General features: G+C 40.1%; 3 protein-coding genes across 6 annotated transcripts; 2 read left to right on the forward strand and 1 right to left on the reverse strand.

Annotated features, from left to right (window-relative positions):
* The first annotated feature begins 241 nt into the window (after positions 1 to 241).
* pms2 (PMS1 homolog 2, mismatch repair system component) lies at positions 242 to 6,418 on the forward strand. The gene is made up of 15 exons (XM_067575947.1): positions 242 to 862; positions 1,175 to 1,317; positions 1,419 to 1,505; positions 1,590 to 1,692; positions 1,790 to 1,973; positions 2,810 to 2,977; positions 3,247 to 3,344; positions 3,438 to 3,537; positions 3,615 to 3,699; positions 3,788 to 3,940; positions 4,051 to 4,948; positions 5,212 to 5,379; positions 5,468 to 5,568; positions 5,697 to 5,866; positions 6,016 to 6,418. Exons 1-15 carry the CDS (start codon positions 849 to 851, stop codon positions 6,157 to 6,159), a joined length of 2,616 nt encoding a protein of 871 aa, XP_067432048.1. The 5' UTR covers positions 242 to 848; the 3' UTR covers positions 6,160 to 6,418.
* A 28-nt stretch (positions 6,419 to 6,446) lies between these two features.
* rsph10b (radial spoke head 10 homolog B) lies at positions 6,447 to 14,852 on the forward strand. Of its 2 annotated transcripts, none has more exons than XM_067575948.1 (19): positions 6,447 to 6,788; positions 7,606 to 7,681; positions 8,133 to 8,201; positions 8,452 to 8,625; positions 8,715 to 8,800; positions 8,897 to 9,017; positions 9,355 to 9,531; positions 9,718 to 9,820; positions 10,924 to 11,039; positions 11,142 to 11,331; positions 11,411 to 11,519; positions 11,777 to 11,856; positions 12,168 to 12,319; positions 12,566 to 12,670; positions 12,763 to 12,945; positions 13,136 to 13,210; positions 13,485 to 13,575; positions 13,924 to 14,140; positions 14,685 to 14,852. In XM_067575948.1, the coding sequence occupies exons 1-19, from the start codon at positions 6,577 to 6,579 to the stop codon at positions 14,743 to 14,745; spliced, it is 2,397 nt and encodes a 798-aa protein (XP_067432049.1). In that variant the 5' UTR covers positions 6,447 to 6,576; the 3' UTR covers positions 14,746 to 14,852. The 2 variants fall into 2 exon arrangements, with proteins under 2 accessions (XP_067432049.1, XP_067432050.1); XM_067575949.1 differs by having other exon boundaries at positions 13,151 to 13,210.
* Positions 14,853 to 14,891: 39 nt separating this feature from the next.
* Positions 14,892 to 22,314, reverse strand: dlgap5 (discs, large (Drosophila) homolog-associated protein 5). 3 transcript variants are annotated; one of them, XM_067575945.1, is made up of 19 exons: positions 22,158 to 22,314; positions 20,971 to 21,230; positions 20,590 to 20,762; positions 19,799 to 19,876; positions 19,650 to 19,689; positions 19,470 to 19,550; positions 19,274 to 19,372; positions 19,051 to 19,125; positions 18,898 to 18,932; positions 18,568 to 18,803; positions 18,026 to 18,199; positions 17,662 to 17,750; positions 17,367 to 17,527; positions 17,148 to 17,249; positions 16,776 to 17,019; positions 16,033 to 16,682; positions 15,736 to 15,901; positions 15,320 to 15,363; positions 14,892 to 15,171 (listed from the first exon to the last, which is right to left on the reverse strand). In XM_067575945.1, the coding sequence occupies exons 2-19, from the start codon at positions 21,206 to 21,208 to the stop codon at positions 15,064 to 15,066; spliced, it is 2,793 nt and encodes a 930-aa protein (XP_067432046.1). In that variant the 5' UTR covers positions 21,209 to 21,230; positions 22,158 to 22,314; the 3' UTR covers positions 14,892 to 15,063. The 3 variants fall into 3 exon arrangements, with proteins under 3 accessions (XP_067432046.1, XP_067432045.1, XP_067432047.1); XM_067575944.1 differs by having other exon boundaries at positions 15,320 to 15,393; XM_067575946.1 differs by lacking the exon at positions 15,320 to 15,363.
* Positions 22,315 to 22,437: the final 123 nt, after the last annotated feature.

The following is a 22,437-nucleotide window of genomic DNA, read 5'->3' on the forward strand; positions in this document are numbered from 1 at the left end:
AATTACAACGAGATTTGTCGATAGGAAACTTGCTTCAAACAAAATTACACATATACACATATATGTATTATATTCTAAAAGAAACAAACATTTTATAGCCTCGCTTCATTGAGCATTGCCCTGCAGCAAAACCAGATTTATTCGTTTTGTACAATATGGGGTACTTGCACATGCGCCCTAACATAAAGATTCCGGTAGATTTGGACATATCTAGATGGTAACCCCAGACCCGCGAAAGATCTCGCGAGAGTGATCGTTTTAACCCAAACAACTATCTTTCCGTAACGCTTACCATGTGGTTTTTGTGCCCAAACCTAACTAGACCTCAACCACGGCGTTGTCACACCATAATATACAAATATTTTGTACAACACGCACAATAAAGAAACAACGCGATCTCAATCTCGCGAGAGTTTCATAAATCTAGTGTAACCATATAGACCGATTTGATGATGAAATGCCCCAAAGATTGAGGCAACGGTTTTAAGAATAATTATTTGTTTACAGCGATATCAGTCGTTTGACGTTGCTATCACGTTCATGTGTTTTGTGTTCGTTTCGTAAGTTTTTTTGTTTCACACACTCGCGGTTTTTTATTTTTGCTTTTAACAGTCAAACTGCGCAGTTTTGCGCACGGTTGACGCCCGCGGATAATCTGCGTACTGCGCGCGGCACAACTTCATTTTTGTGTTTACAAAGTGCGTGGTTCACAACGTGGAATTTGCATTGAAATTTTAACGCTAACACGTTAGAAATACCTAGCTGTATTTGACAATGACAACATACAATCACACATCAAAATCTTAGGACGTAAGTGATTTCTTCCTGAAGCTTTTCTCTCCGTGAAGATGTCTGATGCTTGGTAAGTTAGCTACCAGAGTATTTATTTAACTTGCCTGCAGCTATTTCGTACACTATGCAAATCTACAACGTTTAAAGATATTATCGGCTACATGTCCAAAAAAAAAAAAAGACTAGAAAGATTGGTGTAATAGCCAACTCCCCAAGCCATATTGTTTTGGTAAATTTTGGTTACTATGAACATTCCCACAGTCCTCATATAAACAAATCAGATAATGTAAATTTATAGGAGCTTATACCATCTGAATAAATATGAATGGAGCAGAAGGGGAAGTTAAACATCATCGTCAGTGAGTGTTTGTTTTCTCCTCAGCAGCTCCGAACCTGCCGGAGCCATCAGGGCCATTGACAAGCATTCAGTGCATCAAATCTGCTCAGGACAGGTGGTGCTGACTTTGGCCACTGCTGTTAAAGAGCTGGTGGAGAATAGCGTGGATGCAGGAGCCACCAACATTGGTAAGGAAGGACAGACACAACTGAAGTGTTTTCCTATAGAGGGTAAACGTGATGTTGGGTTTTTCTATGAATGTTCAGTATCACATAATTACATGTTCCAGATGTCAAGCTGAAGGAGCATGGAGCAGAACTAGTGGAAGTGTCAGACAATGGCAAAGGAGTCGAAGAGGCCAACTTTGAAGGATTGAGTAAGTGTCAGCTTTGTCCATCTATTCTGTAAATCATGATCTACTCGGTCTTTTTGGTTAAGTGAAACCTCCTCTGTCTCACAGCGTTGAAGCATCACACATCAAAGCTGAGGGATTTTTCAGATCTCATTCACGTGGAAACATTTGGTTTCAGAGGTGAAGCTCTCAGCTCTTTATGTGCTCTGAGGTAAAACACTTCAACAGCCACATAAATTCTTCACACAAACTAAAATTACATGTCACCTCATCTACTAAAGTAAATTCCCTCTGACCCCTGGCTCCAGTGACCTGAGTGTGGTGACGTGCCATGAGTCCAGCCAGGTGGGCACCAAGCTGGTGTTTGACCACAAAGGTCACCTGGTTCAGCGGTCACCTCATCCCCGGCAGCAAGGTACCACAGTCAGCCTGCAGCAGCTCTTCTGCACCCTGCCTGTTCGACACAAGGAGTTTCAGCGCAATATAAAAAAGGTCAGTCATTAAAGGATCATTCTGATGTTTCTGCATGGTTATAGCCTGACTACAAATCATATAGTTGTAAGTCCTGATAGTTTTCCAAAGCATGCCAACGTTTGTCCAACATTGTGGGCAGTTATTGATCTATTGTAATGACTTTAAACTTGCTTGAGATCAGTAAACTATAACAGTATATGTATAGTTAACACTTTTTGTCATAGTACCTTTTTACTGCATAGTAATGGAGGTGGTAAAAGGTGGTAATGGAGAGGTGATCCATTATCTGGTGAGAACACTGAATATTTCAGAGTCATTTGTATCATACTTTTCACAAAGCTCATGTTACCTTGTTGTTTTTCTTCTGGGTTTGTTTTTCTGACTATATATTGTAGGTTGTGAATGTTTATGAATACAAAAATAGGGCAGCATAAAGCCTGGGATGTCCCAGCTTCCTGCCAACACGTGAACACACCACCTGAAAGACTTTTGTAATCCAAGCATCCGACATAACCTTAAGATCATGAAATGTTCAGTGTGATGGTAAAAATTACCAACATGATTGTTTCAAATTGTGTTTTGGGCCTATAAAATGCCTAAAATGAGATTTGAACTAATAAGAATGTTTTAACCCAACATAAATAATTTAAGCAACTCTGATGTAAAGTTCTTCTTATATATTATGTTATGTTGTGACTTCTTCAGGACATAATATAACTTTATCACCAAAGTATAATATCCTTTATCACTCTGTATTTTCATATTGTTACTTCAAAGCCAGAGATCAGTGGCTATCTAAAATACCCACACCATTCATCCTTAATGACAATGACTTAATTGTTTTGTTCTTTCAGGAGTTTACCAAAATGGTACATGTCCTGCAGTCCTACTGCATCGTCTCCACAGGAGTGCGTATTACCTGCTCTAACCAAACTGGGCAGGGAAAGCGCAGCACAGTTCTTAGCACCAGCGGCAGCCAGAGTATGAGAGACAACATAGGAGCTATATTTGGAGCAAAACAGGTTGGAACAGTGATTTTACTTTTTTCCTGACTACTGTTCATTTGGTGGATGGTGTCAAGATGTTACCTTGAACTATGTAAAATAACATTGCTTCTAGCTTGTTGGGTTTATCTAATTGGTATTTAAGGGATTCTATGAATTCATCTTATAATTCTTCAGTTAAAATAAAAAGGCTAATTGTTTTGTAAAGCTGTATTATTTGGTCTGCCATGTGTTTTATCTCTCCATGAGCTTTCCCCTCAGTTCATTTTCTGTTGTTTGTTCTGCAGCTACAAAGTCTTCTGCCTTTTCAGCAAGTGTCCCCTACAGAAAATGTTATAGAAGAATACGGACTCAAGGATGAAGAACTACCCAAACAGCTTTTTTCGTGAGTGACACCATTACATGGAATTCCTCCATCTTCTCTGTAGACAAAGCAAAACCGCATTTTTTTTCACCAAAAACTCTTTCCTTTTGGCAGCATCACAGGGTTTGTGTCTCGAGGAGACCATGGTGTCGGGAGAAGCGCCACAGACAGACAGTTCTTTTTCATAAACAACCGACCATGTGATCCCCTTAAAGTAAGTGGATTAACTGGGGAATGTCAAGGTGAGGGTTCATATTTCCAGCCTAATCTTTGTTTGTTCCCACCTTGCAGGTGACCAAACTTGTGAATGAAGTGTATCATATGTATAACAGACATCAGTATCCGTTTGTTGCCTTGAACATAGCTGTTGCCTCAGGTAGGAAAATTGCCGTTAATCACAAGTGGTTATTTCTGAATCTGTTGAGTTTTATACTACACAAGTGTTTTTGGTTGTGTTATTTCAGAGTGTGTGGATGTAAACGTGACTCCAGACAAGCGGCAAATTTTCCTTCAGGAGGAGAAACTCTTGTTGGCTATTCTAAAGACCTCTCTCATCAGCATGTTTGAGTCTGGAGTCAATAAAATCAGCCTGAGCAACATGTCTATACCCAGCACCAGTAAGAACAAATCATTCTATTTAGCCAGCATAACAACAGTTAAGATATTTCACAAAGAGATGTTTAGGATTATCCAGTCATTTTAATTTGACTGTTTGATCTGTCTGTAGATACAAGGTCTGCATCTGAGCTGTGTCAGGTTGTCCCGTCTAATGAGAACATGCCAGAACCCGGAGAGGACACGGAGGCAGTGATTCAGAGCCCGAAGTCGTCCCTAAACCTGGCTGGCCTAAAAGCTGCTTTTTCAAGCCATCACAGCTCAAATTCTGGTATCAGGTCTAACATGTCAAAACCTGCAAAGAGTGGCCCTGCTCAGAAGACACTTCAGTCCTTTTTTAAGGGTCCTGAAAAACCTCCTACCTGCAACCCACGTGTAAAATCTCCTTTAAAACCCACGAGAGATTTAACTTCATGCTCACCAGTGGGAAAGTCTTTGCTAGATGGGTTCAGGTATGGCAGGGTGCCATGCAGCGATACAGACTCTGAGAAAAACGTTGCTCTGATCAGTTGTGACTCCATTACAGCACCAGATAGTCAATGTCCTGGTCCAGAGTTCAGCTCTCCTGAACTGGTGATTGACAGTGTAAAAAACGAAACATTCGAAGACACATCAGATAAAAGTCACACAGTTCCTGAAGACCCAGAATTGCAAGATGAACCATGCACTTCCACTGAGGACTACCCTGTGAGCCCAGATGCCAAGAGAGCTAGGAAAGACAGTCCGCATTTCCCCACAGAGAGCAAATCCACCACTGTTTCACACTGTTCAGAGGGATCCTCCTCCTCTTCCTCCTCCTCCTCCTCCGTGGTGGTGGATGCTCCAGTCTGCTTACAGAGGAGGACGGTGCCTCTCCAGTTCTCTCTACAAGAGCTTACAGGGAAGATGAGGAGGTTGCAAGACGGGCAGAAACAAAGGGCCAATGAGGAGCTGCGCTACCGACGTTTCAGGGCCAAGATCAACCCTGGAGAAAACCAGAGTGCAGAGGAAGAGCTTAAGAAGGAGATCAGGTAGGATATTACCAGTGAATTTACTTTTTGTAGTCCTTTTACTGTCAATCAGGTGTACTTTACACTACTTTTGTCTGTTTTCCAAATCATATTGTGATATATTACAAAATCTTTTTATCTACCTTCCCTTATCCCTCATTTCTATGCTGGAAGATCAAATTCAGTTAATAAACCAAAAGCAAACATAGATTTTATGAACACAGTTTTCTAACTATTTTTTAAATTATTTTTTTGTTTGAATTATCTTCCTTTCATCCTGATAGTAAAGACATGTTCAAAGAGATGGAGATCATCGGTCAGTTTAACTTGGGCTTCATTATCACCAAATTGAACTCGGACGTCTTCATGATTGACCAGCATGCCACAGATGAGAAATACAACTTTGAGATGCTGCAGCAACACACAGTGCTCCAAGGACAGAAACTCATCGTGTAAGAATCTAAGTCTGGATGCCTACATACATTTTTACATTGTATTGTTTGAATTTTTTAGTGATTTTTCTTTCCTTTGTGTCTGCAGCCCTCAGAAACTCCAGCTCACTGTGGTCAGTGAGAACGTACTAATAGAGAACATCGAGATTTTCAGAAAGAATGGCTTTGAATTTCTGGTTGATGAGGATGGTATGAACTTTAAACCATCAAATACGAGTGATTAAACATGAGTTTATTGTGGATTTCAAGTTCAACACACCGATTTCCCAATTTGATGATTACTAATACTAACCCAACTTTTTTCGTTGTGACTGTAGCTCAGGTGATGGAAAGGGTAAAGCTGGTGTCTATGCCCACCAGTAAGAACTGGACATTTGGTCCTGCTGACATCGAGGAGCTGATCTTCATGTTGAGTGACAGCCCGGGAGTCATGTGCCGACCATCCCGCGTCAGGCAAATGTTCGCCTCCAGAGCTTGTCGGAAATCTGTGAGTTAATTTGGATGATACAGTCTATTTCAAGTATTTAGTGTGGAATAAAAGTCCACACGAAAGCCAAATGAGGCTTCTTCAGATGTTTGGTATGAAGTTTGCTTCCTGACACAGCATCTGTTGTCTGCGCCCGTGTCCTTCCTCAGGTGATGATTGGCACTGCTCTGAGCACCAGCGAGATGAAGAAGCTCGTGGTTCACATGGGGGAGATCGAGCAGCCGTGGAACTGTCCTCACGGCAGGCCCACCATGAGACACCTGGCCAACCTGGACGTCATCTCACAAGACTGACCAAGTCAAGGAAGAACCTGTCTGAGGATCTTACTTTACACTGATTTTATGTAACTGTGACTGTGAGTTCAGTCCAGTTTATCCTTGTGGATACTGTACATTTCTGTGGTTCAAATGTCTGACTGTGCAGTGTTTTTTTGTTATTATTGTTTCTTTGTCTGTTGAGATGTTTTCTTATTAGTATGTTGCATCAGAACACTATAGTTTTTATATTGTAAGAGCTAATTATTGGGAGAAATAAACAATATGTAGAGCGTCATGTCCTGCCCATTTGTGAACTGTTTTTTAAACTGCAGGTAAAACTAGTTGTGTACGTGACGCTTTTTGACTCAATAAGGTCGCCGTAGTTGAAAGCGTCCCTCGCCGTTGCCATGGAGATGATCCTAGTTTGTGCATGAGATCTTGAAACGGCGCAAAATGACTCAAAGAAAAGAGAAGAAAGCCTCGATGAAAAATGATAAACGTAACAACGAGGAAACTTGTGAAAACGCAGTGATGAAACAGGTGGCGAAAGAAAGAGGTAAAGAAGAGTTAAAGCTACATTCAGCGGATGTGGAACAAGACCAGGAGCAGCCCGAGGATGATGGCATTTATGAACTCCCTGCGCTTTTTAACTTAGTTGTACAGAGGTAAATCATCACTCATCACATTAAATACATAATTAATCTGGGAAAGGAGGTTGTGCTTCAACAATGGGATTCTCAGTGGAGCACTAACCCAAAACCCAGTGAGCATGTTCCAAAAAATATGAAAAGTAGGACATCTCAAATGTCCATGTCAAGGAGGAAAAAAATACTAATGTTTCTCTTGTTTATTTGGCTCACATCACAATGCGTTTCGGCACAGCCTTCTTCAGAAAGTTTGAAGTATATAGGCTATATCTATGTATACAGGTTTAATTCAGTAATATACACAAGGGTAGAGTTAATAAACAGCTGGGAGTTGGACCCAGTTATTTAGGAAGTAATCACTTTTCTTATCACATGGTTCTAGTTAAATCTGATTTAAACCCAACTACATAAAATATGAAGGTTCACAAAACACTTTTTCTGGCCATCATTGATTCACTATTAAGACCATACACTAGATGGCAATAAAGGGGCATAGATTACAAAGAGTTGTAACTTAAAAAGCATTTTAAACTGAAGTCACCATTGAGTCCATATACTTGTGATTGGTCCCTGTATCTAGAATCATGGGATAATAAAAGTGATTGGTTCCTAAATAACTGGGTCCAACTCCCAGCTGTGTATTAACTCTGCCCTTGTGTATATTACTGAATTGAACCTGCTCTGAATTTGGAACACACTCACTAGATAATTAATTTGTAGGGAATGCACTCACATACTATTAAATCTTAAAACAAGTCATGAATTAATTTCCAAAGGAGCTGTGAGTGCTGAACTGGTTGTAGCTGAATTGTAAATGTTGGTGTCTCACTGACAGATATGAAGGTGAAACATCTGAAGGACAGCTTCATGGAGAAGGTGCTGCCTGCTTTGAAGGAGGCCATGTTTACAAGGTACAACAACACATTTTGTGCCTACTGGGAAAAACAGTTCATTTAATTATTAAATATTATACAGTAAATGCATACTTTACCAGCATTTTTTAGAAAATTTAGTAATTGTTCACTTACTTAAGTGTCAAATTTGCTGTTCAACCTAAAACTGATTTTAAAATATCTAAAATCACTGCATTTACTGCTTATTTAAATTGTGTTTATTCCATTGCAAATTATTTGAAAACTGCATAAAATTCTTGAAATTTCTTGAAAATGAAAAATGAAATGCAATCAAATTAAGTTGTCATGCTTTTGTGTAATACACAGACAGAAATAAATTTTGATATGGGCTAAAATGCATTCCTAAATACATTTTGAAAATGTACCAGAAACTAAAAATGTGTCTCAAATAAATTTTTAATTAAAATATTAAACTATGTCACAAATCCACCGCTTTGTTTTTCTAAAGGGCCTGTTTTCCATGGGACTTATGGATGGACCTGGTGTCTTCACATGGGCAGGCGGGTTGAAATATGAGGTAGACTACATTAATAATAATACATATAACTGTAATGAACTTAAATTATATAGTGCTTTTCTTAAGCAGTTCACAAAATGCTTTAACCTATGTGCTCATAATGGGCACATCTGCACAAACACGTATATTTCTAAATAGTCTGTGCAGATACATGCATAAAATATAAAAATGAAACTGCGTAAAGTGATATTATGATCAAAAAATATGCTCTGCAACATCTTGAAGTGTATTTAAATTTCTTATCCAACAGGGAGAATTTGTGTGCAACATGCCCCTGGGTCAGGGCACGTACACCTGGCCAGACGGCAGCTCTTACAAGGGGGAAGTGTACAACGGTGTACGACATGGGACTGGAACCTACAAATGTGCAAAAAATGGTGTTTCATACACAGGGCAGTGGCATCAGAGCAAGAGGCATGGAAAGGTATGATCCACCAATTTATATCTCGTATGGTCTTTTTTGAAGAAGAAGAATCTTGTTTTGTTCTGTAAGATTGGTCGTCTTTTTCTTAGGGTGCAGTGTATTACAACCAGGATAAGACTTCCTGGTACAGAGGAGATTGGGTGAAGAACAACAGAGAGGGATGGGGAGTGAGATGGTATGTATGTACGGAGTGCATTATATATATATTACCTGTTGCATTTGAACTTCTAGTGTAAAACATGAAGCCAAAGTGACACCTGTTCCCTCACAGCTACCCCTCTGGTAACATTTACTCTGGTGAGTGGAAGAACAACTTGAGAAATGGAGAGGGCACAATGAGGTGGGTGAAACTGGGACAGCAGTATGTTGGCCAATGGCAGGATGGAATCCAGGTACCAAAACACACCATTAAAGAAAATTCAGTAAATTACTTTTCCATGTGAGTTGAAAGCCCACTCTGGTTGCTAGGGCCTCATTGCAAGTTATCCTGTCTACTGTATCCCTCTCATATCACACATCTACATATCCAGCTGTTAATACTCAAAAAGAAAGTTTAAAACATGCATGAGATTTATCCAAAGAGCTTGTGCAGCAGAAGTGTCACCGTTTGTTCATTACCTCAAAGACCTTGTGGTAATTCCAGGACAAAACAAGGCTTTTTATACTCCTTAGAGCCAAAACTTGATTTATGTTTTTGTTGTGACTCACATAAGCTTTCTTCTGTGGCAGCATGGACAAGGCACACAGGTCTGGATCTTGAGGCGAATGGATAGATCCCAGTATTGCCAGAGCAATCAGTACATGGGGGATTTTGTTCAGGGTCAGAGGCACGGAAAGGGAAGCTTTTACTACGCTGGTGGAGCAATTTACGAAGGAGAATGGAAGAACAATAAGAAACACGGGCAGGTTAGTTGAATTAATATGTAGAGCATTTCAAACTCAGTGCAAAGCTCAAAGCATAAACATTTTGCGTCAGAATTACAGGCTTAAATTCAGCCTTTAGTCATTTATGTTTAATTCAAGATGTGAATTAACACACTTATGTTATTAAAAGACTCTCTCTCTAAAGTTAATACTGTACATGTGTCGTAGGGAAAATTCACCTTCAAGGATGGGCGTGTTTTTGAAGGAGAGTTTGTGGATGATCAGACGATGACACCCAACTCGAGTGGAAACAGACCTCCCACTCCGCATGGTAAACACCTAGGGTGAATCAGAGGAATGTGGGACAATTTCTGCAATTGGCACTTCAGCAATATATTTTAATATGAAGCCAATACATTAAGGTATCTCTGCACCCAATACCATTTTGAAGTTCCCAAGGTGTTTTCTAATCATATCAGAAAAGAGAACGCAGATATTACATATAAGAAGAAATAGCAAATATAATAGTGTTCCTTGTGCCAAATTGTCCCACATTATGTGCATTTCCTAGTGTGGGACAGTTCAGGCTGAAATCTGGGATGATCATTGGGAGGCTGAAAGGTCTAAATCACCTTAATTCATACATAAACATATTCTCTGTTCAGTAACGCTCAAGGCAAAGTGCATGCCCATGTTTGGTCATTTCAGTAATTACAATGTTTTTGCTGTTACAGATAGTACAGTAATGTATTATGTATTAATATTAGCAATAATATAATTTGCAACCTGCCTAAAATAAGTTAAATTAAGCATTACAAGACTAAGACCCCTGAATAACTATTGGTATTACACATTTAAAGTACTGTAAGTAATGCATATTTCACCAATTTAACAACATATATGACTGCACCACATTAGTAAAACCATGCTGTCCTTCATTTCAAACCACATTTTCTGGGACAATAAAAAATTAACTGAATTAAAAAATATGAAACATGTTTTCACTATATTATAGCATATTTTGAGGCATGAATATGTCATAAACAATCTGATAACAGTTGGCAACATTGCTTCATTTATGACAAATTCATATCCTTAACATTAAATTACTGAAAATCCTTTGTTACTGACCTTGACTGGACTTCACAGCAAGTACTTGGAACTGGTACTGTTGGAAGATTGCCCGGCCCCAATAAATGGCATCACATGGGTGAAGTCATGTGATTTCTATTACATGACACTCCAGGTTTAATTTGGCAGCGGTTCAAATCAAGAGTATTTGGTAGAAAAAGAGATAGATGCATTTTAACTTAGGTGTCCCACATTTGGAAGTGTCCCAGAATACACTAATTCACACTACTGCAATAATAACTGTCATAATCAATGATGTTACAGTCTCAAATCCTTTCTTTACATTTCTGTATCCTGTCACAGGTACATTTCCCATGTCAGGTGAGGATCCGTCCATACTAGGACCAGACATGAGTGTGAACATTGAATGTCTTCTGGAGAAAATCCCTGAGAGAAAATGTGACACTGAGCGCAAACAGGTCAGGTCCCAGTTTGCCGCAGACTTGTCATATGTTCTTTTCCCCAATGTCCTTATTTTCACCTCTTGTTCCTGACCTGACACTCTGGTTCATGTGTAACAGGTGGAGTTTGTGATGCTTACACACAACAAAGAGCTGAAGTCTATCTATAGTTTCTACAGCAGACTTGGCCACACTCAGTTGCCGGATAACACCTTCCTGCTGTCCCGCATGCAGCTCTGGCGCCTGCTCAAAGACTGCAATATCCACCATCATGGCATCACTCTGACACAGCTAGACCTTTATATCAGAGGTGAGGGGGACAACCAGATTGACAGCTTCATATTGACAGTATTTTTGAATGCTTAATGCTTTTACTCTCTGTGTCACAGAGGATGCCACCTCAGCAGAGATTCACTCTCCCTTCACTCCCATGCTGCTTTGTAGGCTCCTCAGCTGCCTAGTGGTCATAGCCTACCACATCTACCATAAAGACATGGTGTAAGGAAGAAAAACCCTAATCTAATAGATCATCACCAGATGAAAATCTTGTATCATTGTAAGACTTGAATTTTAAACTTTATCCACTTGGGTTTTGAAAAGATTTTAACAGCTTCGAAAGTCATAGAAATTACTCCAACAAAGCAAGTTTTTTTACTTTTGCAGCAAAGAATAATGCAGTGAAACAATTTGAATACGAAATATTAATTCTCAGAAAACTGGAAAAACATCATTTGCCATATCTCCTCTTGTTACAGGTTACAAAAATACCTTCTAGCTGCCTGCTTTTCCAAACTGATGACAGATGACATCCTGCCTAATGCTAAGATTGTAAAAGGTACTAACAATATAATAGTGTTGCTGCATGTACATACACACCTGTATTAGATAACAGAACAACCTGCACGCTGATTTATTACAGCATTAGAAGATTAAAAAGGGGAAATTAGGAAGCTCTCAGATAGCAAAACCAGTTAGGATTTAATGCAAAATAGTGTTCAAAAGCAGCAAAAACAACAAAGAATCCAACAGGCTGTTATGATTTTGCCTGTTCCTCTCTCATCTAGTGTGTTTGTATGACTTGTCTGAACTCACATCTGCAGAAACTGATGGTTTCAGTGCTGATTAACCATAGCTGTGTTGATCCAGGCTTCCTTTTTAAGTGGCCAGAGTGCAGTACAGCGGTGTCTGTAAAGTACTTGAAGAAGTGCTGGGAAATCTATCAGGCTTACTGCAGGGTCAACGCAGCCCCCAGAGACGACTACACCATGACCTGCCGACACCTGCTGTGGATGTTCAAAGTACAACAGACTATGATGTGATGACATACTGTAAATTGGAAACATGAATATCTGATCTTGTTCATGTTTCCCAGTTAACATAAGTAATAAGTACACTTTTTGTTGCTTATTCCTACAACAAAACCAGAAAAATTTAAATGATTTTGAATTAAATCTACATCAAATAGTTGGGAAAAACACAACAAACTATTGCCAACATTTAGTTAAGATTGTAACTATTGATTAGTTTATTTTACACCCTGCCAGGAGCTCCATCTTTTAGACAACAAGCTGACTACAGCGAGGTTATTAGAGATCATCACTGCAGAGAGCCATGACCCCAGCAACCCGTCCTCCTGCCTGGATCTAGAGGTCTGCCTACAGTGTTACATCAGATAATTCATTCAATTAATTTCTTTCATCAGTCATCCACTAACTTACTTGTCTTCTTCTTTGTGCTGCAGATCACATTCCTGGAGTTTTTCGAAGCTCTTCTTGGCTGTGCTGAGGTGAAGTGTCAGCAGGTTTCTGAAGGCCTGGAGGAGAGTCTGTCCCCATCCAGCGCTGAGGCTGAGGCCACAAGGAATTCCCAAAAAGAGGAGGCCAGCGAGAAAACCCTGCTGACTGCAAACAGCTCTCCCCAGATGGTCAGATCCTTTCTCAAGCCTCATGACTTCTGAGCCCTGTACCCACTGTGTGCTAGGAGTGCAGTTATTTCAGCTAATCACCTGTAAAGATTACATACTGTGATTAATTAATGTTTGTTTATGTGTACAGAAATACATTAATTATTAGGTAAAACTGCCAGTTCTGCAAAGAAAAACTGACTTTTTACAGATTTCCTCTGTACAGATGGCAGCTCCAGTGAGTTCCCCCATCTCTCCTGAAGTTTCCAGCCCCAAGTCAGAAGAGGTTAGTAACAAGCAATGTAGCAAATGTAAGTATATGTTCATGTTGAACCAAAATGTATATTTTATCTCCCATTTAGAAAGTATCAGATTGTTGAGAGTTGCAGAAATTCTCTAATATGATTACAATATAGTGCTTTTTTATCATCTAAGTATCCAATATTAGCATCACTATTGTTCCATCCTTGCTATTCATATAAATGAAACATGCTAGGAGCTTTGTAACATGACTTTACTGGATTCTTTAATAACATATAACTGTTTACATCTTGTCACAGGCAGGGAGATCCAGTAACACACCAGAGTTATCTACTGCTCAAGATGTGGAGAGTCAACAAGACACAAGACATCAAAAATCTCAGTCTGCAGGTTTGTTTTGTTGGTATTAGCTTCCAGATTCTCTCTCTAACTAAAGTGCACATTAAATTAATTGTATTGGATACAGAGAAATGTAACTTGTGGTTATGCATACTGAATAGGCACTTACAAATAGATTTTATAATGTGAAAGTTGTGAATGCGTGTTTCATCAAGTAATATTACATTAAATCTTTAACCCAGTAAAATTGTGTAAAAAAAAGTGGATATATTATTTGAAATCAAGTTTGGCCAGAAAACCAGAGAGGTGAAAAACAATCTTCCCACTAACACCATAATGTACTAGATAATATTTATTTCAATATGCATCATATTCTCATATTTATCTTATTTCTACCAGAACACACAGGTGAAAGACAGGTCATACAAACCAGAGGTATGGAGGCCAACGGCCGCCAAATGGAGCTTTGGATCCAGAAGATCCATCAGTTCTTCATCCACTTTTTCTTCCCCGCGTTTGACCATCACCAGTTGGCAACCAGCAACATGAAGCAAGAGGAGCTCCGCCAGGAGGCCCAGAGACGCATTGCTCTGGATAAGGCCCAACAAAGAGCCAGGTAGCCATTTCCAGCCAAGATGTATTTATACTGTATTTCAAGAGTCAATTGACAACATTATGAAATCAGTGGCTGAGTCAGTTTATATGGATTGTATCTTCATTCTTAATATTTAATTAGTTTTGTTCCCTCCAAATGAGAATCTTTATGGGTAAATAAAAGTCAGCATTTCTTTGCTCTGTGTTGTGGTCTAGAAATAGCCTGGAGTGGAAAATATTACATTTCATTCTGTTGCGGAGGTTGAACACAAGCTTGACAGTGACACACCAATCCTTTTCTGTGACTGCACAAACATAGCCACTACCAGATTGGTAACAGATTTATGTATTATTATTTAAATTTTGTATTGAGGGTTCAAGACCTACTTGAGTCATAATCGCCATCAGAGGGTACAAACTTTCTCTCAAAGTAGCTTTCATTCCAGTTTTATCTCTGCTTCCAGGATATGGATTGTCTCCAACCAAAGGCCCAAATCCTTTACTGATCCTTTTTTCCATTGTTTTGCCATAAACATGTTAGTGATGTACTGTCTGTTGTGTTACAGGTTAAAGGTGCATTGGGAAGATGATAAAGATGCATTCGAGGAGGCAATAGAGAAACCTTGATGAAGCCAGTTGTTCTGTAGATGAACTGTCCACATGCTCCAAAAAGAAGGAAAATGTGCAGAGCTTTCAACTGCAGTCAGAAATGAAAGCACAAATGCAGCCTTTTATCTGTGCATGGATGTAAATGAAGACTCAACATTTCCTGGTTGTGACTAGAACTTTTAATCAGAAATTCTTGTGAGACAAAACTTTTTTCCAGTAATTAAAAATAAATGTCAGAAACACCCAGATATATCTTTTTTTTTTTGCAAAGGGAGTAACAAAAGCAGTCAATACATGACAAAACAACACATTTAAAAGGAATCTCTTTGCTACACATTAAGAGGGAGGGGTGAAGACCATGAGGTCACTTGGACAGACAGACTGGCGTATCCGGTCCTTCAGGTCCGGGGTGAAGAGAAACAGGGCAGACTCTGCTGTCTGGGCCTAAAGAAAAATACAATAAGAATGTTCAGCAATGACAAGTCTGCAATAAAGAAATAAACAAGTAAAAAGCCTAGTGATTTGTTCATTGTGGATTTAAAAGTCAACATTTGGTAGTGAAGAAATGAAAAAAAAAGGGAAAAACTTGAACCTGTGGTGACTGAGGAGTTAACACTGAAGACACTGCTGGTAGTGCTGTGGTGACAGTGAGAGAGCGAGCATAACCTTGAGTAAAGACAGCAAAGTGTGCAATTTATAACACCAGTTTAAAATAAACATAAACCAGAAGCAAGCTCAGTGTGGTTATTCCCATAAAACAGGCAATCACAACATTTTCTCTAAAAGTTGCAGTGTGCAGGTCTGATATTTGAGGCTTGACAATTTATTAAAGATTTATAATGAAAACTACTACTACTCAAATTCAATATAAATTCTAGTTTTCTAGTCAAATCTCAATATAGAAATCCAGCCTGCTGCTGCTTTAACATCAATTAGTGTTGTTGAGATGCAAACCCCAGGTGTACACAGTGTGTGTGCATGCACAGGACCTAAGGGCATCAATCATACCTGCTTCTTCCTGAGTTAGCAGATCCTCATATTGACCTCTGGGGCTCTCCATCTCCACATCCACTGCCATGGGTGACGGCGCATCTACGGTGACTGCCTCCCTTGGTGACAGGCTACATCTCTGTGAAGTCTGCAAGTAACGCTCAAAGTCAAATCCTGGAGTTTCCTGGAAACACAAGAGAATAACTTGTTTACTGAAGAGCTGGAGAAAACAATCACAGCTTTAAATGGCAACATATGAGGCTGATTTCTTCAATACAGAAACATAACATGAGTGAGGCCAAAAAGATTGTTTACCGTAAGGACTGCGCTTTCTGGTGTGTGACACATGGACTCTTGAGACTCCACAGCGGGAGAGGAGATCACAGTGGGGGAGGACAGGGGAGGTTGGCAGGGTGACAGTGTGAAGCTCAGGGCTGATGAGGGCTCAGGAGTCTTGCTGACTGGAGGAGGTGATTTGCATGGAGAGAGAGAAAGTCTTGGGGAGAGCGGGATGTCGACATTAACAGCCTCAGCTGGTTCGTCTTGCTCCTGGATGACACAAATGGATGGAAGCGAACGCACAGGTATGGGTGTGTCCGATTCAGGAACCGGAGAGGTGTTGTCCTGCATGGAGACTGCAGGGTTTTCCTCGGGTTGGGTGTTGTCTGAAGGCACCTCCTTGACAGGTGAGAAGCAAAGAGAGACATTTACAGTGTCGTTTCTGCTCTGGGGTGGCTGAGGAGTGCCATGCTGAGACTTTGGTGCTTGTCCGGGGGTTTGGTCAAGGGTGAGACGGAGGTGGGCGGGAGTGTGGACCGGCTGGGCGGGAGACGCGTGGTTCTGAACGGGGGTCTGAGCCAGTGCAAGGGATCGTCGAGTGACTCTTCTAGGGGAGAGATAGCTGGAGCAGGGAGAGGCCTGAGGCAGCACAGCAGCACTCAGACGGCTGGATCTCCTCATGGAACCTGCAGACAACAATAGACAACATAGATGTTACACCAAATCCTGTAACTCAAGCATCACAGACTTGGTCATTTGTGTAGTGAACATCCACTCACCTGATGGTTTGGCTGGGCTCTCAACCTGGAAGAAGCCTCCATCAAAGACCACAGTGTCCGTCTTTTGAGCCTCTGCTTGGGGTTGTGGTTCCTCAGGTTGGGGGGTAGCAGCAGCCTTTGCAGCTTTCTCTGCCTCGGCTGCCTGCTGTTTGGCTTTCATGGCTGCTTTCACGGCAGCTAGGCGAGACTTGGCTGCTGCTTTGGTTCCTGTTGGCTTGGCGGGTGCAGGAGCAGCTGCAGGTCTCTGTCAAAAGTGGCCCAAGATGTGTAAGCTTGTGTTGCACTTTTTTGTCCCTAAATATGTTGGACAAACCTTTTTTTTTTTTTTTTTTTTTTTTTAAAAACAAGAAAGTCGCAGTTCTTTGCACCCACCTTGACTACTTTCCTCTGTCTTGGTGGGGGCTTGTGCTCCTCCACCCAGCCTTGGGCCTCTGCTTCTTTGAGAGCGTCAAACTTCTTGCTGACATCCTCTACCTGAAAGAAGAGAGGAAGTACAAAATGCTAATTTTAAGCCAAACGATACCAGTCATCCTTTTATGTGTTTTGTGTTTCATGTTCGAGACACCTGTCCCTCTCCTGTGAGGTGCTCACCTGGTAATAAACCATGTCCCAGAATCCTTGCAGGTCAGTGCAGGTGGTGATCTTCTCCCCTCGGCCAAACTCGCAGTCATCCACCAGACCGCTGAACTGGTTAAAACGCTCTTTCATCAGCAGCCTCGCCTGGCCAACCGCTGTGCGCATACGGTCTCTCACTGATCACATACACACATTAAGGTCAGACAGATGTCAAATTACAATTGTTCAGATGGGGACTTATGTCATTTTCACAATTAGGAACACCACTGTTTCCAGCTAAAAACTATAGTCACTAGTAAAAAACACTCACTTTCTTCTGGGATGGACTCATCTTCCACTTTAGACTCCCACTGAGCACACAGAGACATCAGTCTGTCTGTCTCACTGGTGATTTCCGATCTGGACAACACACAGAAATTAGATATAAATTAATTGAAATTAATATTCAATAATACATACATTTCAAATACATGTCGCAGCCATATTTTAGGAGAAATAAGTCTGTTGTAACAGCAAATTTATCAACATTTTTGATAAAGGATTGGTATATATACGACATAATTCATTTATCAAGAAAAACAACCTGATACTTTCAGCTTTTTGACTGCTTGTCAGACAATAAATAAATAATTTTTTTTAAAAATGAACCGAACAATAAATGACTGGTACATCACCTGAAGTACGGCACATCGTGCTTTGATTCCAGGGGGCTGCCTGGAGTCGGAGGGGCCACTGTGGGAGATGGACGAGGAGGAGAGCGGTGAGGGGATTTAGGGGGAGAAGGCTCACTTGGCTCAGCCTGAGGCTCAATGTTGAACTTGGGGACCGGGGGAAGATTGAAGCTGGAGCTGCGCAGGAGGAGTCACAACATGGCAATTAGATTTAAAAAATAAAAAAAAAATAAAAAACATCAGCTGACCCAAGTCTTAATCTTACAAATTTTCTAAGAGGCTCTAAAGGCAAAAATGTTGGAGTCTTTATCTTTTAATATTTGCCTTGCTTCACTCAAGCCTCTTTTGGTGAAGCGTAACTTAGCCAATTGGATTATTTCTACCTCCTTGAAAGGCTGGTAAAACAAAAACTCTGCTTCAATATGATACCAGAAATACTGCATTTACCAAGGTTTGATAATTTCAAATATTTTCAAACAATATTAAAAGCTTTCTAGAATTTTAATTATCTTTAAATAAACAGAGGAAAGGAAAAACAGACAGACCTTGGTGTAAGAAAGGCGTCTGCCGAGCGAGGAGTGAGAGGCTCGAACTTGAACAAGCCGGCAGGAGCTTGGAAGACAAAACCTTTGGGAGCAAATGAGGTCAAAGAGGACGAATCCTCAACAGGATCCACAGCAGGGACAGCATCAGCTGGAGCTTGGTCCACCACCATGTCTACCTCCTCAGAACAGGGCGTCGGGCTGGGAGGTTTTTCTTCTTCCTCCTGCATCTCAGGCTCCTACACAGACACAGCAAACTGATTCATCAAGTCACAGGTAAAAAAAAAAAGTAGTCAGTTTTGAAGAGGCTGTATGTGACACAGAAATGCTCACCTTGGGCTCAGCAGGATGGACAACGTTGACAGCTGCTGTATATTAAAAGGACAGATATACAAAAACGATCAAAACAATTGTACATGCTCACATGGAGAAAAGTAAAACTGGTGAACAATGTCTGGGTTAATGTTGGTTGACATTTAACAATACTTTTACAGTTCTTTCCTCTGCCAGAAGGTGGGGCCGTAAGGTTGACAATAGCTCTGCTCCTTGTGGTTCTTACATCTGAGGGACGGGGAAGACATTAAACAATATTAAAGAGTGGTTTGCTAGAATGTTATAGTATTTCTCTGCTTGCTTTGGTGCATATACCTCTAGTGGTCTTACATGCTCTCAAACACTGCTTAAACTATTGCTTTGGATCAGCATGTACCTGTAGACTTGTCCTTAGGGTTGTCTTTCACCACAGGAACTGCTGTAACAGGAGGCTTGTTGACTGATCTGGTCGACGCAGCTCGTACGACAGGCTCCACTAAGATGCAAATAAGGAAACACAATAAGGAGGATTAAACATGATAGCTGGTCTCAAGGTCTAGTTATGTTCAAGGATTTTTCTTCTTACTAGTTACCTGCACAGACTTTAGTCTTGGTCACAGGTGGTGGTTGTGCAGGCTTGACCGAAGTGACTCGGCTCCTGGTTGATGGAGGAGCTGTATGTATGTAGGAAAATCGGTGAGGTCAGATCTAAAACACACACTAAGCTGGAGTAGAAGCTTCATTTAAAATAAAAGGACATGCAATTACTTTACCTTTCTTTGCTGCAGTGTTTGGGTCCTGTGTCTTCAGAGGCTGTAGAGATTTTGAAAAAAGAAAGGCGATGCAACAAAGTTACTGTTATTTTTTAGTTTTTTGTGGAATTTTTGAGAAAAGATATTCAAGATTTTAGAGAAAGTAGCACCTTCTGCACTTGCTGCTGCTGTGTTTTCATTGAACGGGTTACTCTGGTGCTCTGCGATGGAGCCGTGTTTACTTTTGTCTTAAAGAGAAGCAAAAATGACATGTTGATCATTGGAGTCATTTATCATTACAAGTGCACCCAGCCACAAAGATATCTCACTCTTATAATCAAAGAAACAAAAACAGGATAGTAGAGGTATAATTTACAGGCCAAGGTTTCTGCAGGCTTCATCAAACTAAATTTAAGACTTTAAGACATTTTAATACCACAAAGAATGCAATTTAATACGTGTTTCATGGTCAAAGTATGAAAGATATTAATAAAAAATAATTAGCGATGATAAGCGCTACAATTAACGACCAAGTGCAATGGGAAATAAATGTCAATTTATTTAATTTTATCAATCATTCCCAATAATATAACTAATTAATCATGACCCTGACGTGGATAAGCAGCAGAAAAAGAATGGATGGATTAACCAATTAAAAATGATTAATAGGAATTAATGAATAATTTATTTAAGGTCTGGAATGACACTATTGTGAATTTTCTAGCAAGTTTTGCAAAACTTGCTTTAAAAAAACATTTTTACAACATTAGCACCTATGGAAGGCTAGAAAAAATATTTAAGACCATAATGATTCAATTTAAGACTTTTAAATACCTTCTAAGGCCTTTTTTGAGGAAACCTAAATCAATGCTTTTTAAGACTTTTCAAGACCTGCAGATACCCTGATAGACACCTTTACAGTAAATAGTGTGAACTAGTCTGTTGACAATTCCTCGCTCACCTCCTTAGCTCTGGTTGATGCAGCTGGGACAATGGTCTGGGTGTCCTTTGGATGAAACAGGCCAGTCTTAAATACCCCTTTACGCCCCTTTTCTCTCATTTCCTTCTCCTTCTCAAGAGCCTTACGCTCTTTCCAGCGCTCAAGCTGCTTCAGCCTCTCTTCTGCAGCCTGGCCTGTGAAGAAACAGGTGCGGGATAAGGAAGAAACATGTTAGCTAGAATGATGGGCACAAATAAAGGTAGATTTAATTGGTGATCAGTGGTCACAGAATGCTTTTCTGAAGAAATGGCTCTAAGGTGTCTGCGTGCACTAGCTATTGTGTCTTGTCAAAGTATTCAAGAGAAATGTATAATGAAGATGTTCTGGAAAATAAAACTTTACTTTTAACAGGCTTTGCGTTGTTAAGTGTTTTCTCCTGAATGATCGACATGTTGGCCACTGTGATGGAGGCATCCAGGGAAGAGATATCCATCTCTGGGAGCTTGTCCAGCTGCCTGCGTGTATTCAAAGCCCGCTCTCTGTTCTCCTTCTGGGACTGAGACCTTCTGCGGGACATTTTCACCCTCAGCATCGACACACTGGTGTCCCGCTGGCGCAGGTGGGAAAACCGAGACTCCATGTTCAGGTATCTGGAGCAATAGCTGTGAAGAGGAAAAGATGATGTATTATAGGCATATGACAGTTATTACAGGCATTGAGGTACATTTATAGATGTGCTTGTAGTTATGACAACTGTTACAAAAATTAGAAACTAGTGTGAAATTAAAATCTGAAGTTGATAAGGAAAACAATTTTGTGCATCTGTTTTGTGCTGTAATCGGCTATAACAACTCAACTGTTACCTGATGAGGTTTTAACTGATTATTGTTGTCATTAAGGCAACAAATGTCATAATGCTGATGGCAAATGTCCATCACAAATAGCAGGCCCCTCTCAAAAAATAACATGGATACATGACAAACATCATCAAATGTCTAAACTATGCACGACGACGTTTTTCCCAGTTTAACGATAATTACAGGACATTCTGTGTTTTTGAAATGTGAATAAATGATCTTTTTTGTCCTGGAAGATTTGTAACTTATCTAACAGTTTCTGCAGTAATGTAAAGAGTTAAAGTCCAAAAGTCAACTAACGTACGTTTAACAAACTTTAGTGAAATGAAGGACGTACAGGGGCAATAATGGGCCTGAATCACCACACGTTGTAAGCTGCTGTATTTATGTTGAAACACTTTCTCTGTGTACAACATAATTAGCTTGTTTAAGTTGTCCGAAGTCTAACGTTAAGTCACGCTAACTTATGTCAATCAAGGCCAAAATAGTAACAATTTTACTTCAACCACTGACCATAACTAACTTTAACAATAAAGACCATAAAATTCGTAATAAGTCGAATTAGTGCTAAAAGTAATAACTAAGTTAGCTGAAGTAATTCAACTAAAGAAAGGTTAGTTGTGTATCTCAACAGGAGCCACGACACAAGCTAGCGTCAACTGTTAAGTTAGCAACCAAAGCCGTGAACCAAACTAGCTGTTTAGATAATATATAATTACACATCCACTTTACCTTGCTGTTTCCAAAAAAGCACGTATAAAAACAAATTTTTGCTCCTGAGCGGCCAATAAAAAAAACTTAAAATGTCCGCACAACGGACGGACTTAGTCCTGCTGCCTTAAAAACACAACAATCATGGCGGGTGAGTTTTTGAAATTCGTAAAGTGACGCTGATTGGCTGGAATTCAGACAAGAACGGAGAGCTCTGATTGGTTGTTTTTCTTCAGACCTTTTTTTTTTATGTCGACAATTGTAATTGGTCTGAAACACGAAGTGTAAATTTAACGATTTA

Source organism: Thunnus thynnus, chromosome 20, assembly GCF_963924715.1.
Source record: "Thunnus thynnus chromosome 20, fThuThy2.1, whole genome shotgun sequence".
In the NCBI taxonomy this organism is placed as follows: Eukaryota; Metazoa; Chordata; class Actinopteri; order Scombriformes; family Scombridae; genus Thunnus; species Thunnus thynnus.

Excerpts from the sequence above, each read along its gene's own strand:
- dlgap5 (XM_067575944.1), bottom strand. The coding sequence starts at position 21,208 with ATGGAGTCTCGGTTTTCCCACCTGCGCCAGCGGGACACCAGTGTGTCG. Across the intron at positions 19,551-19,649 it reads AAACACTGCAGCAAAGAAAG|CTCCTCCATCAACCAGGAGC; the intron begins GTAAAGTAATTG and ends ACATACATACAG. Across the intron at positions 18,933-19,050 it reads CAGAGGAAAGAACTGTAAAA|CAGCTGTCAACGTTGTCCAT; the intron begins GTATTGTTAAAT and ends TTTAATATACAG.
- pms2 (XM_067575947.1), top strand. Across the intron at positions 3,345-3,437 it reads CTACCCAAACAGCTTTTTTC|CATCACAGGGTTTGTGTCTC; the intron begins GTGAGTGACACC and ends TCCTTTTGGCAG. Across the intron at positions 5,867-6,015 it reads CCAGAGCTTGTCGGAAATCT|GTGATGATTGGCACTGCTCT; the intron begins GTGAGTTAATTT and ends GTCCTTCCTCAG.
- rsph10b (XM_067575948.1), top strand. The coding sequence starts at position 6,577 with ATGACTCAAAGAAAAGAGAAGAAAGCCTCGATGAAAAATGATAAACGT. Across the intron at positions 6,789-7,605 it reads TTTAACTTAGTTGTACAGAG|ATATGAAGGTGAAACATCTG; the intron begins GTAAATCATCAC and ends TCTCACTGACAG. Across the intron at positions 11,857-12,167 it reads TAATGCTAAGATTGTAAAAG|GCTTCCTTTTTAAGTGGCCA; the intron begins GTACTAACAATA and ends GTGTTGATCCAG.